This window comes from Schistocerca americana, chromosome 7, assembly GCF_021461395.2.
Source record: "Schistocerca americana isolate TAMUIC-IGC-003095 chromosome 7, iqSchAmer2.1, whole genome shotgun sequence".
NCBI classification, from domain to species: Eukaryota; Metazoa; Arthropoda; class Insecta; order Orthoptera; family Acrididae; genus Schistocerca; species Schistocerca americana.
Genome location: NC_060125.1, coordinates 376082757 through 376097594, shown reverse-complemented (window position 1 = coordinate 376097594; position 14838 = coordinate 376082757). Strand labels below are relative to the sequence as shown.

Genomic DNA, 14838 nt, shown 5'->3' with positions numbered 1-14838 from the left:
CGGCTATTTGACCCCCTCCGTCTAACAGGCGATGCTAATGCATGTTTGTTTACATCCTTGGGCGGGTTTAATGACATCTCTGAACAGTCATAGGTACTGTGTCTGTGATACAATATCCACAGTCAACGTCATCTTCAGGAGTTGTGGGAACCTGGGTGATGCAAAACTTTTTTTGGTGTGTATTAAGTAATCGTTCTCTATGCCATTTCGTATGTTTCCTTGCTGTTTCTTGAAGACTAATCCCAACAGTGATGGTGGGTCTTACCTAGGCCAATATATGACAATTCCTACTGTTAATTATGTCTTTTAGGTTGAAAAAGACTTGGAATAAGAACAATAGTCGCGGAAACCAATTTATTTCACACAATGTCTCAGTAAGCACAGGTTAGACAGATACGAAGTCAGCTTGACTCAATGTGTGAACCTTGCGGCTGTGGAGGTAGAACAGTTGTTAGGATAATAATTTCCCAACATTAATGTTTCATTGCCGTAGAGCACTGTTACGCTAACACATCGACAAGTGAACACGGACTGCTGCATAACACACAGTATAATACCCTGGGCTCAGATTCCTCTGAATTATTGACCAGTAAACCTAATGGTTATCATATTTACCAATCCTTCATTACTATACCTCTACACCGAAGGATTAACCATTTTTAGTTTGGTTGCTTAAGCAGTGTTCCTGCCTCCATCTGACCGCCAGAGCTTTCAGTTACAAATTACAAATGATGTGTTTTAGTACTGAGATTTGAGCAAATTCGCTTATCACTGGCAAGATGTTCTGAGTACTGCATTCTTGCTATAAGAAACAATGCAAGGTTTTACAGAATGTATTGCAGAGAATAATTAACGATAATATCTTTTCGTTTACAAACATCTATTAGCTGTGAACAGTACGGAGACAGATCTTGGTGAATGGTTCTCAAATCCACTTCTTACACCGACATTTCGAACTGCCATGCATTGGCTATATAGATCCTTTTTACGCGACTAGGAGACCTGGTGCGAAACTTTCGCACTTCCATAGTTTTAAATAAAGACAGTATTTGGAATACGTGTAGTCATTGCGGAAAGCGTAGTTGTGGGAATGAAGAGAAAACATCTTCAAAAATGAAACGAACGACGTGAAAAAATAATCATGAATTTATTATATGTCCTTAGATATATATTTCATGCACATAATTTTGAACAAAATTCTGTAGTGCTTTACAATACCTCGGTGCAAACGATATTTGACATAAGAACGTTATCTTCGTATAGATTTTGTTGTTGACAATAGTTTATAATTAATGATAAAATAGAAATACAAAATAAAAAGAAGTAAATAAATGTAATTTACCGCTCAAGACAATATTTGCCTATCATTAGTTGCTTGTAATTTCTAGCCGGCCGGAGTGGCCGAGCGGTTAAAGGAGCTACAGTCTGGAACCGCACGACCGCTGCGGTCGCAGGTTCGAATCCTGCCTTGGGCATGGATGTGTGTGATGTCCTTAGGTTAGTTACGTTTAAGTAGTTCTAAGTTCTAGGGGACTTATGACCACAGCAGTTGAGTCCCATAGTGCTGAGCCATTTGAACCATTTTTTTGTAATTTCTAAATTTCGACCGTTATATTTATATTATTTACCTGTTGTTGAAGGAAAGTTTAGTATCAAATACGAATATAAAATACAAAGAAATAAATAAGTGCGAAATGTAAAGGTTAGAACATAGTGTTCGCTTCTTACGTGGTATAACAATGAGACTACCATAAATTATAACTGTATTTTGAGATATTAACTGCACCTCGTACTTCATGTATGTTAAGCCATAATGGCAATAGGTAAATCTCATCTCAAAGCGACAGTGACAAAAATATGTTTGTCGTTTCGGAAAGTATATTCGTTTAGAAAAGTCAACTAGTTCGATGGGCAGAGATAATGGACGACCGCACCGGAACGGTTATTAGCTATGACATTACTGCACACAAATTATCCAGTTATTTAAAACAAATAAAATGGTAGTTGTAATAAGATAATATGAAAAGGGCGTCTCTTATTTGCAATGAATAATTTAGCTTCGTAAAATAAGGTAAGTAGGTGGCCATTCCTGACGGTCTTTTGCCTATGATATTTAAAAGTCTCTTTTATGATAAAATTTTTCACGAATGGTATTAGAGAAAAATTGGTATGCAATGGCTGAAGCCGTTTAAAAAACCTTTCTAATGACATCTCATTCATCCCTGTAAGATTGGTATGTTTTGAGGAAATGGGGTGTTGACTTGAGAAATAATATATACGATGTTTGTCATCCCTGTGTTGGAACAGAGTTGTAACCAAGAGGTAACCATCATCTCTATGGCACTGAAGCCGTCTGCGCTATCACAGTAATCGCCACCAGCAACTTCCTGGCTGCCTTCACATTCCATATATGCAGGGTGTTCGTGAATTCCCGATACAAACTTCTAGGACTTGTAGGGGGGGGGGGGGGGGGGGGAGGGGGAACGAGTACATAATATTATGAATAGGAGTCCACGTCCGGAAACGTACCGGTTCCGTGCTACAGGAATTTGAAAACGTGTTTGCTGTGTAGAATAGTCATGGTTAGTCATGGTGAGGGGGTAGGGGGGGGGGGTTGCTTACGTTGGATTAGCTGATATCATTTGACGTCTATCCAAGCTCTTTCACTGTTTCAAGCCTCTATCACATGTCTGTGAGTGTTAGAGCAACTTGGTTGATTACATGTCTGCAGAGTAAACCGACATGATCCAGCTGTACGGCGTCGCCTTTATCAAGATAGTTATACAAGATGTCCGACACCATCACATTCCTTTTTGGCACAATTACGCAGTTCGAGAAAGGAGACCTTCACCATCAGCAGGCATCACTGTGGTGTTCCAAGTAGATGCCGCACATCCGAACTGGAAGAGGCTATACTGCACCATGTTGAAAAGAACCCGTTAACGAGTATATCAGAAATTATGCATGCAAATAATGCCTCCAGCACCATCTGTTATGTTGTGGATGACTAACAACTACATCCATACTACCTCCAGCACTCCATACTACTTCTAACACACACACACACACACACACACACACACACACACATACAAACACACACACACACACACACACACACACACGTGAATGTGGCTTGAACCAGGTGAGAGAGGTAGGACAAAATGGTTCAAATGGCTCTGAGCACTATGGGACTTAACTTCTAAGGCCATCAGTTCCCTAGAACTACATAAACCTAACTAACCTAAGGACATCACACACATCCATGACCGAGGCAGGATTCGAACCCGCGACCGTAGTGGTCGCGCGGTTCCAGACTGTAGCGGCTAGAACCGCACGGCCACCTCGGCCGGCCGAGGTAGGACAAACATCAAATGAAATCAGCCAATCTGACTAAAGAACAGTCCACCATGAGTACCCTGTTGCAAACCTGCCTAGCAAACATGGTCTCAAACGGCTGTAGAACGGCAACGGTACGTTTCTGGACCTGGGTTCCTATTCAAAATTTTATGAACTCCGTGATGACTGGGTGTTTTGTGATTTCCTTAGCTTAGTTAGGTTTAAGTAGTTCTAAGTTCTAGGGGACTGATGACCATAGATGTTAAGTCCCATAGTGGTGGTGGTGGTTAGTGTTTAACGTCCCGTCGACAACGAGGTCATTAGAGACGGAGCACAAGCTCGGGTGAGGGAAGGACTGGGAAGGAAATCGGCCGTGCCCTTTCAAAGGAACCATCCCGGCATTTGCCTGAAACGATTTAGGGAAATCACGGAAAACCTAAATCAGGATGGCCGGAGACGGGATTGAACCGTCATCCTCCCGAATGCGAGTCCAGTGTGCTAACCACTGCGCCACCTCGCTCGGTAAGTCCCATAGTGCTCAGAGCCATTTGAACCATTTTTTTTTTATGAATTCACCCCCTTCTACAAGTCCCAGTAGCCTGTAATGGGAATTTCTGAACGCCCTATAGCTAGCGCGAATCGCTTTGTCCTCTTGAGAGGAGAGGTTTTCGACTGCAGGCAACTAGAGGACCTTCGTAGGGCTCTGAATTAGGTCCATACTATAGCGAATACCTGTCTAGTGACCTTGTAAGTAGGCTGTTTAGGTTTTTATATTGGCAACGCCACGTAGCGCTCTATATGAAAATCACTGACTGTGCTGTGTGCAGTCTGTGGCTGGTGGGCATTGTTGAAATAGTCGCTATTGTAGTGTTGGGCAGTTGGCTGTTAACAGCGCGTACCGATGCGCAGTTGGAGGTGAGCCGCCAGCAGTGGTGGATGTGGGGAGAGAAACGGCGGAGTTTTGAGAGCGGATGATCTGGACGTGTGTCCATCAGAGACAGTAAATTTGTAAGACTGGATGTCATGAACTGCTATATGTATTATGACTTTTGAACACTATTAAGGTAAATACATTGTTTGTTCTCTATCAAAATCTTTCATCTGCTATGCCTATCAGTAGTTAGTGCCTTCAGTAGTTAGAATCTTTTATTTAGCTGGCAGTAGTGGCGCTCACTGTATTGCAGTAGTTCGAGTAACGAAGATTTTTGTGAGGTAAGTGATTTGTGAACGGTATAGGTTAATGTTAGTCAGGGCCATTCTTTTGTAGGGATTATTGAAAGTCAGACTGCGTTGCGCTAAAAATATTGTGTGTCAGTTTAGTGATGATCAGAATAGGTAAAGAGTGAAATGTCTGAGTACGTTCAGTTTTGCTCAGCTGTTTGAAAATCAAATAGCGTAAGAGTTTTATCAGCACGGTAATTCATAAATTTTTTCTAAGGGGACGTTTGATAACCTGACGAACCTGTTGTGTTGGCAGGCACCGCAGCCCCCGGCCAGCTGGGAGGGTGACCGCGATGCCTTGGAGCAGCCATCCTCCTGCGCGCAGAACATGGGTCAGCGTTACGAGGGTTCCGAGGACTGCCTCTACGTCAACGTGTTCGTCCCTTACAACGCGTCAGGACCTTTTCCTGTGCTTACATGGTTTCCTGGAGGCGCCTTCAAAGGCGGGTCTTCGGTAAACGTGGGTCCAGACCTCTTTCTGTCGCAAGACATCATTGTAGTCGCTGTCCAGCCACGAGTTGGAGCATTGGGTAAGTACAGGGTGAGTCAAAAGGACTTTAAAACTCTGCAATGAGTTGAAATTTATTGAGGTGACTTACAGAATCGTCAGATGTGTCATTTTGTAGGAAACAACCTCAAGTTACAGATAAAGGCGTCAGCTGTCGTTTTGATTCGATCTGACTGCTGTTTGTGATGCGGCAAACATCCCGCCGGTAATCATTTCCTTCCACACTCGTTGCAGCAAATCGGGCGTAACTTGTGCAATGGGAGGGTAGATTCGATTTCTCAAATGTTCAAATGTGTGTGAAATCTTGTGGGATTTAACTGCTAAGGTCATCGGTCCCTAAGCTTACACACTACTAGGTCATCGGTCCCTAAGCTTACACACTACTTAACCTAAATTATCCCAAGGACAAACACACACACACACACATGCCCGAGGGAGGACTCGAACCTTCTCCAGGACCAGCTGAACAGTCCATGACTTCAGCGTCCAGACCGTTCGGCTAATCCCGCGCGGCTGGGTTTCTCAGGTCGGCTAAATGATTTAGTAGGGGAGGAACATTCATACCGTCTTTAATAAAACTGCAGAGAAAGAAATCCAGTGGTGTCAAGTTTGAGGGGTGAGGTGGTCATGTGATTGGTCCTTCACGGCCAATCCCCATAAGTAATCTTACCTGCATCACTAATATACTGTGCCATTGTGAATCTGGATGGTTTCAAGTGTAAACGTCTACGCAGTACTCGCCAATCTTTTGTAGAATGCCAGTCAAGCGAGACGCACATCGCGTTGATTTTTGTGGACTGCAGGCAAAGCTCTCCCTAACCTGTTCGACGTAATAATCAATACGCGGGCGACCTGCTGACCATGTCGTAGTGAACAACCCGTCTCAACAAAGTTCTTGTGCTAAGAGTAATAGGTAGGCCTGCTTGGACGTTCTTTAGCGTATTCACTGTGAATTTTACGCCGAACCGTTGTTGCAGAGTTCGTTTCTTGAAACCAAAACACACAACGAGCACACGCTGCAGCAGTGAAAAGAGCCCTTTCAATACTGCACCACGCTGGCGCTCGTGGTGGCGGAATGCTGTACTGATGTACTTTGTGAATTAAACTTGAGGTTGTTTGCTACAAAATTACACACCTACAGTGTAAGTAGGCTGTTTAGGTTTTTATGTTGGTAACGCCACGTAGCGCTCTTATGTAAGTAGGCTGTTTAGGTGTTCATGCTGGTAATGCCACGTAGCGAAAACTGCATTGAACGCTGCCAAGATGTCTTACAGAAGATACCGTCGCCGTGCAAGACAGACAATATACAAAACAATTGAAGACGTCGAAATGACCACATCTGCCGCCGACAAGAAAAAGAATACCATCAAATCTGTCGCTGCACACTCTCTATTGGATGGACCTGCAGTCTTTTGTGGTTGCAGACTGAACTTCAGCATCGACATCAACGATTCGTTTACTCATGGTAACGGATGGTTAACAGTCGCTGTTGTACGTGGTGGTACATGCGTGAGCCGCCAGCAGCGTAGGGTGTTACAAAAAGGTACGGCCAAATTTTCAGGAAAAATTCCTCACACACAAATAAAGAAAAGATGTTACGTGGACATGTGTCCGGAAGCGCTTAATTTCCATGTTAGAGCTCATTTTAGTTTCGTCCACCTACGCTCAATGGAGCACGTTATCATGATTTCATACTGGATACTCTACCTGTGCTGCTAGAACACGTGCCTTTACAAGTACGACACAACATGTGGTTCATGCACGATGGAGCTCCTGCACATTTCAGTCGAAGTGTTTGTACGCTTCTCAACAACAGATTCGGTGACCGATGGATTGGTAGAGGCGGACCAATTCCATGGTCTCCACACTCTCCTGACCTCAACCCCCTTGACTTTCATTTATGGGGGCATTTGAAAGCCCTTGTCTACGCAACCCCGGTACCAAATGTAGAGACACTTCGTGCTCGTATTGTGGACGGCTGTGATACAATACGCCATTCTCCAGGGGTGCATCAGCGCATCAGGGATTCCATGCGACGGAGGGTGGATGCAAGTATCCTCGCTAACGGAGGACATTTTGAACATTTCCTGTAACAAAGTGTTTGAAGTCACGCTGGTACGTTCTGTTGCTGTGTGTTTCCATTCCATGATTAATGTGATTTGAAGAGAAGTAATAAAATGAGCTCTAACATAGAAAGTAAGCGTTCCCGGACACATGTTCACATAACATATTTTCTTCCTTTTTGTGTGAGGAATGTTTCCTGAAAGTTTGGCCGTACCTTTTTGTAACTAGTGCCTTCAGTAGTTAGAATCCTTTATTTAGCTGGCAGTATTGGCGCACGCTGTACTGCAGTAGTTTGAGTAACGAAGATTTTTGTGAGGTAAGTGATTTATGAAAGGTATAGGTTATTGTTAGTCAGGGCCATTCTTTTGTAGGGATTATTGAAAGTCAGATTGCGTTGCGCTAAAAAAAAAATTGTGTGTCAGTTTACTGTTGATCAGAATAAGTAAACAGAGAAATGTCTGAATACGTTCAGTTTTGCTCAGCTGTTTGAAAATCAAATAACGTAGAGGTTTTCCAGCACTGTCATTTATAAATTTTTTTCTAAGGGAACGTTTCATAACAGATTCTGTAAGTTATTTCAATAAATTTGTATATAGAATAAATTTCTTTATTTCCATCTCTAATCACAAATTTGTTAGGTCCTCAGACTACCAGTTTCGGTCAACAATGACCATCTTCAGATCTGTTTTAAGCATATGTCCTAATATAATGGACCATCGTCAAAAGATAAATATCAAATCAGCTCAGTTTGTTTTGAACAGTAGTGCTGTTAACAAAATGACTATAGTATATAGGATATTTAATTTATATATGACGATGCTGAGATGATTTTGTGTTTATCTTTTGACGATGCCACTATGACTCCTTTATATTAGGACATATTTTTAAAACAGATCCGAAGGTGGTCGTTGCTGACCGATACCGGTAGTCCGAGGACTTAAAAAGTTCTTGATCATGAACGGAAATAAAGAAATGTATTCTACATTTTCTGGATCATTGTTAATTCTTGAGCATGTAGCATATCATTTCAAAGCTGTAGTTTAGATATTTTCCTTGTGATCTATGCATACGTTAAATTTCTAAGGTCTTCGATTTCCGTATTCACAAAATAATGATAAAAAATATGTAATGCTACTGAAGAGAGACGTTGTTGGACGGGAACAATCACAGGCAATGACGGATGACACGAAACAATGTAAATACATAACAGAAGAGGAGTGATATATTTATAGCGAAAACTTGTATAAGTAGGAAAGTAGTATGGCAGACATAAATAGGCCTACCATTCATGTTTAACACAGGTCAGAATACCAACATAAAGGTGAGGATTACACTCTCCTTAGGCACTAATGCATATTTTGCACCTGTTATTTATGCTGGCTAACAAATTTTTAGGAGTCGTTGGGGGGATATTGTTCCACTCCTCTCTCAAGGTGGTTTTCGCTTCTTGCACATTTCAGGGAGAGCGTCTTCACTGAGAAACAAGTCTGCCAAGAGGATTCCAGGCATGGTCTATAACAAGCAGGCCATCCATAAGTTCTTTATTGTATACTCTGTCCTACACCGCATCGATCTTACGTGGGCTGGTATTCGCGTTCAGAAACGGAATGTCGGGACCTCCCGCACCCTAAAGAGACGGACATGATCCAGAATAATCTCTCTGCAATATCGACGAGCTGTAACGGTAGCTCGCACAAAGATACGCATTGTGTTTGCCCATTGTGCGCAGTGCCTGCCCACACCATAACGCTTGGGCCTTACCGAGGACGTTCATGATTATTCTGTGGTGTGCAACGCGTTCCCCTCTCTCCCCACACTAACTAATGAGAAACATAGAAGTAGATATCCTCGGTGTAACAAAGCAGCTTCAATCACTTAATAAAGGCAAGGCCTCCAGTCCAGATTGTATACCAGTTAGGTTCCTCTCAGAGTATGCTGATAAAATAGCTCCATGTTTAGCAATTATATTCAACCACTCGCTCACAGAAAGATCCGTACCTAAAGACTGAAAAATGCTCAGGTCACACCAACACCCAAAAAGGGAAGTAGGAGTAATCCGCTGAATTACCGGCCTATTGCCGTTGGTGGGGAGTCTTGCGTGCCTCAGCGATACAGATAGCCGTACCGTAGATGCAACCACAACGTAGGGGTATCTGTTGAAAGGCCAGACAAATGTGTGGTTCCTGATGAGGGGCAGCACCCTTTTCAGTAGTTGCAGGGGCAACAGTCTGGATGATTGACTGATCTGGCCTTGTAACACTAACCAAAACGGCCTTGCTGTGCTGGTACTGCGAACGGCTGAAAGCAAGGGGAAACTACAGCCGTAATTTTTCCCGAGGGCATGCAGCTTTACTGTATGGTTAAATGATGATGGCGTCCTCTTGGGTAAAATATTCCGGAGGTAAAATAGTCCCCCATTCGGATCTCCGGGCGGGGACTACTCAAGAGGACGTCGTTATCAGGAGAAAGAAAACTGGCGTTCTACGGATCGGAGCGTGGATTCAGAAAGATGTAGGTTGCAGTAGTTACTGGGAGATGAAGCTTGCACAGGATAGAGTAGCATGGAGAGCTGCATCAAACCAGTCTCAGGACTGAAGACCACAACAACAACAATATCACTAACGTCCATTTGAAGTAGGCTCTGAGCACTATGCGACTTAACTTCTGAGGTTATCAGTCGCCTAGAACTTAGAACTAATTAAACCTAACTAACCTAAGGACATCACACACATCCATGCCCGAGGCAGGATTCGAACCTGCGACCGTAGCGGTCACGCGGTTCCAGACTGAAGCGCCTTTAACCGCACGGCCACACCGGCCGGCCATTTGAAGTAGGGTTTTGGAACATATACTGTATTCGAACATTATGAAGTACCTCGAAGAAAACGATTTATTGACACGTAGTCAGCACGGATTCAGAAAATATCGTTCTTGTGAAAACACAACTAGCTCTTTATACTCATGAAGTAATAAGTGCTATTGACAGGAGATGTCAAATTGATTCCATAGTTTTAGATTTCCAGAAGGCTTTCGACACCGTTCCTCATAAGCGTCTTCTAATCATGCTACGTGCCTACGGAGTATCGCCTCAGTTGTGCTACTGGATTCGTGATTTCCTGTCAGAAAGGTCACAGTTCGTAGTAATAGATGGAAAGTCATCGAGTGAAACAGAAGCAATATCCGGCGTTCCCCAAGGAAGTTCTATAGGCCCTCTATTGTTCCTGATTTAAATTAGCGACATAGGAGACAATCTGAGCAGCCGTCTTAGATTGTTTGCAGATGATGCTGTCATTTACCGTCTTGTAAAGTCATCAGACGATCAAAACGACTTGCAAAATGATTTAGATAAGATATCTGTATGGTGCGAAAAGAAGCAATTGACCCTGAATAAAGAAAAGTGTGAAGCTATTTACATGAGTACTAAAAGAAATCAGCTAAATTTCGATTACGCGATAAGTCACACAAATCTGAAGGTTGTAAATTCAGCGAAATACTTAGGGATTACAATTACAAATAACCTAAATTGGAACGATCACACAGATAATAATGTGGGTAGAGCAAACCAAAGACTGCGATTCATTGGCAGAACACTTAGAAGGTGCAACAGGTCTACTAAAGAGACTGCTTACACCACGCTTGTCCGCCCTGCTCTGGGGTATTGCTGTGCAGTATGGGATCCGCATCAGGTGGGACTGACATCGAAAAAATACAAAGAAGGGCAGCTTGTTTTGTATTATCGCGAAATAGGGGAGATAGTGTCACAGACATGATATGTGAATTGGAGTGGCAATCATTGAAACAAAGGCGTTTTTCGTTGCCACGGGATCTTCTCATGAAATTTCAATCACCAGTTTTCTCCTCCGACTGCAAAAACATTCTGTTGGCACCCACCTACATAGGAAGAAATGATCATCACGATAAAATAAGAGAAATCAGGGCTCGCACAGAAAAATTTAAGTACTCGTTTTTCCCGCGTGCCGTTCGAGAGTGAACGGTACAGAGACAGCTTGAAGGTGGTTCATTGAACCCTCTGCCACGCACTTTATTGTGAATACCAGAGTAGTCACGTAGATGTAGATGTGGCCAGAATCACTCTGCCACAGTAAAGCAGCATTCGGCGGAGAACATCACTCCAGATCACTGTTCCTGACCGCAACCAACACTGTTTTACGCACTATACACCAGGGAACTCTTTCTCGACGATGACGTGGTTAAAGTGGGATGCATTTAAAACGCTTCCGAGCGTACAAAGCAGCCTGATTTAATCGTCATGAAATGGTTCTGGCAGAGGCACCAGTGGCGACTGCAAGGTATGAAGTGGTCAGGCTAGGAGTGAGCTGTCTGTCCCGTTTCTCCACTAGGGTTACGTACCGATCCTCTTGAGGTATGGTGGTCCGCCTACGACCACCAGCAAGCTTTCGCTTAGCATTTCCTCCTTCAGCAGCCGCAAGATGACACTTTTGGACGCACCCATTACTATAGACACAATAGCATTACTTTGACCAGCTCCCAGCCGTCCAACTGCTCGCATACGATCTTAAGCACTCAAATGATGTCTTGCAGACACGTTATTGTACCACACGGAATACCGCACTAATCAGCTCCACAAAAACTTTCCTCACACACCGTACTACATGAACTGTCAACGCATTTTTTGTTCACAGCGTCTATTTTGACCAGCGGTAAATTGCTGATGCAATAACACCATGACCGGTGAGTGTGCAACCACTGAGTGTGTCTTTCATCGCTGGAGAAAGAGATAAAACGCTAGGATCCACAAATAAACTCCTGTGTCGCGTTCGCCAGCTGCATTGGTGCACAGCCATAGCGAAAGAGAACACGTGCAGACTTTCCCGACCTTTAACTGTATTTGGCAATGCTGGAAGAAGCTTGTTCTTCAAAACGTCTTGTTAACTCGTACCTGCTCATGTATAAAAGCCTTGGAACACAATGAGTAAGGATTAAGCCATCTCTGTCCCTAAAAGAGCCCCCATTTTTCAGAACTGGCCCTTACCCGAGATATTTTTGGTGACAGAGAGTCTGTGTGCCTCCAGGGAGCTGACTGTAGTCTACACTACTGGCCATTAAAATTGCTACACCACGAAGATGACGTGCAACAGACGCGAAATTTAACCGACAGGAAGAAGATGCTGTGATATGAAAATGATTAGCTTTTCAGAGCATTCACACAAGGTTGGCACCGGTGGCGACACCTACAACATGCTGACGTGAGGAAAGTTTCCAACAGGTTTCTCATACACAAACAGCAGTTGACCAGCGTTGCCTGGTGAAAAGTTGTTGTGATGCCTCGTGTGAGGAGGAGAAATGCGTACCATCGCGTTTCCGACTTTGACAAAGGTCGGATTGTAGCCTATCGCGATTGCGGATTATCATATCGCGACATTGCTGCTCGCGTTGGTCGAGATTCAATGACTGTTAGCAGAATATGGAATCCGTGGGTTCAGGAGGGTAATACGGAACGCCGTTCTGGATCCCAACGGCCTCGTATCACTAGCAGTCGAGATGACAGGCATCTTATCCGCATGGCTGTAACGGATCGTGCAGCCACGTCTCGATCCCCGAGTCAACAAATGGGGACGTTTGCAAGACAACAATCATCTACACGAACAGTTCGACGACGTTTGCAGCAGCATGGACTATCAGCTCGGAGTCCATAGCTGCGGTTACCCTTGACGCTGCATCACAGACAGGAGCGCATGCGATGGTGTACTCAACGACGAACCTGGGTGCACAAATGGCAAAACGTCATTTTTTCGGATGAATCCAGGTTCTGTTTACAGCATCACAATGGTTGCATCCGTGTTTGGCAACATTGCGGTGAACGCACATTGGAAGCGTGTATTCGTCATAGCCATACTGGCGTATCACCCGGCATGATGGTATGGGGTGCCATTGGTTACATGTCTCGGTCACCTCTTGTTCGCATTGACGTCACTTTGAACAGTGGACGTTACATTGCAACCGAGTTACGACCCGTGGCTCTACCCTTCATTCGATCCCTGCGAAACCCTAAATTTCAGTAGGATAATGCACGACCACATGTTGCAGGTCCTGTACGGGCCTTTCCAGATACAGAAAATGTTCTACTGCTGCCCTGGCCAGCACATTCTCCAGATCTCTCACCAGTTGAAAACGTCTGGTCAATGGTGACCGAGCAACTGGCTCGTCACAATACGCCAGTCACTACTCTTGATGAACTGTGGTATCGTGTTGAAGCTGCATGGGCAGCTGTACCTGTACACGCCATCCAAGTTCTGTTTGACTGAATACCCAGGCGTATCAAGGCCGTTATTACCGCCAGAGGTGGTTGTCCTGGGTACTGATTTCTCAGGACCTATGCACCCAAACTGCGTGAAAATGTAATCACATGTCAGTTCTAGTATAATATATTTGTCCAATGAATACCCGTTTATCATATGCATTTCTTCTTGGTGTAGCAATTTTAATGGCCAGTAGTGTATAACATCTTGTATAGACACCTTTTATTAACCTGACACGTTCCACATCATTACGAAGTATCGTATTGATTATCTATGGAACAAGTACTAATCTAATCACTAATGCAGACACAGTGTGTGGCGGCAGTATTATCTGCGCAGCAGAAAGTTCAACTTTTGGAGACCGCGACTCCAGATGTCGCAACAAAGACAACAGACAAGGATAGCCGTTGGCCTGCTGAACGATAAATATATCTCGCCTGGCGTTTGGGTCGGCAGTTCACATCTTGCTACTAAAGCCCCAAACGCCCATTCGCAAATACAACTGATATCTCGCATTCTGGACGTTTTAGGGCGTCCGTAGGCCCTTACTATAAATTTGCACTCGCACAGGTCGATAGGGCGGACAATCGATCGTGACGTGTTGCGAGAGCGAGTGTGGAGTTGAGCCAGTGCCATGTTGCGGGTAGAAGTGTGTGGAGGTCTTTGTTGAAATGTAAGGCTTTAACGGAGAAGGGAGTCGCCATCGCCGTGGTTAGACCCCTTTGCACAAAAATAATACCGGGAAGGTGAAGAAGTATTATTACGAAAGTGATCAGTGACATTTCTAGGGCCGATATTTGGTTTCGCGTCTACCGCGCCGGCATCACCTTGGATTGCGGTGTTGGATTGCAGTGTTGGATGCAGTGATGGATTAGCGTGTGACGATAATGGAAAATGAAGAAGCCTGTGCTGAGATTAGCCGTAATTAGATATGTATGACGAAGGCAGTGGCTGTCTCCTTTTTTTGTGTTTTTGAGACGAATATAGGTTCGTAATTAGTGAAACTGTGTTGGTGTTTTTCTTGTTACCAGACATTTCATTATTACAACCAGACATTTCATTATTACAGTATTGAACAGGACGAACTGGAAAGTAACAACTTCCGTAGCAGTCAATTCCGATTACCAGCCCCATTAGGTACACGGTCATATTAATAATAAATATTGGGCTGCTATTCGATCAGATCGGGTCGGGATAAATAAACGGAGGTGTTACAACCTGGACTTTTAATTGTAACTCTTGATTATTTTTAATATGATCTTGGCACTGTTTTTTGGTACTGCTTTGATCTGACAATACGTTAACGCTCGCTCCCTACCACTTAGGACATAGACTTAACATCGATCTTGGTTTTCGCACACTTCTTGGTTCGCGGTAGTGATTTGTGTAGTTGGCTACGGCAAAGAACAATTCTTATTTCGTAAA

General features: G+C 43.8%; 1 protein-coding gene across 1 annotated transcript in view; it reads left to right on the top strand.

Moving 5' to 3' along the window:
* The window catches only part of LOC124622589 (venom carboxylesterase-6-like), an 84673-nt gene that overhangs the window by 18559 nt on the left and 51276 nt on the right, over nt 1-14838 (top strand). The window contains exon 3 of the mRNA XM_047148338.1: nt 4817-5090. Coding sequence (XP_047004294.1) covers nt 4817-5090 — 274 coding nt within the window. The remainder of the gene's footprint in view (nt 1-4816; nt 5091-14838) is intronic.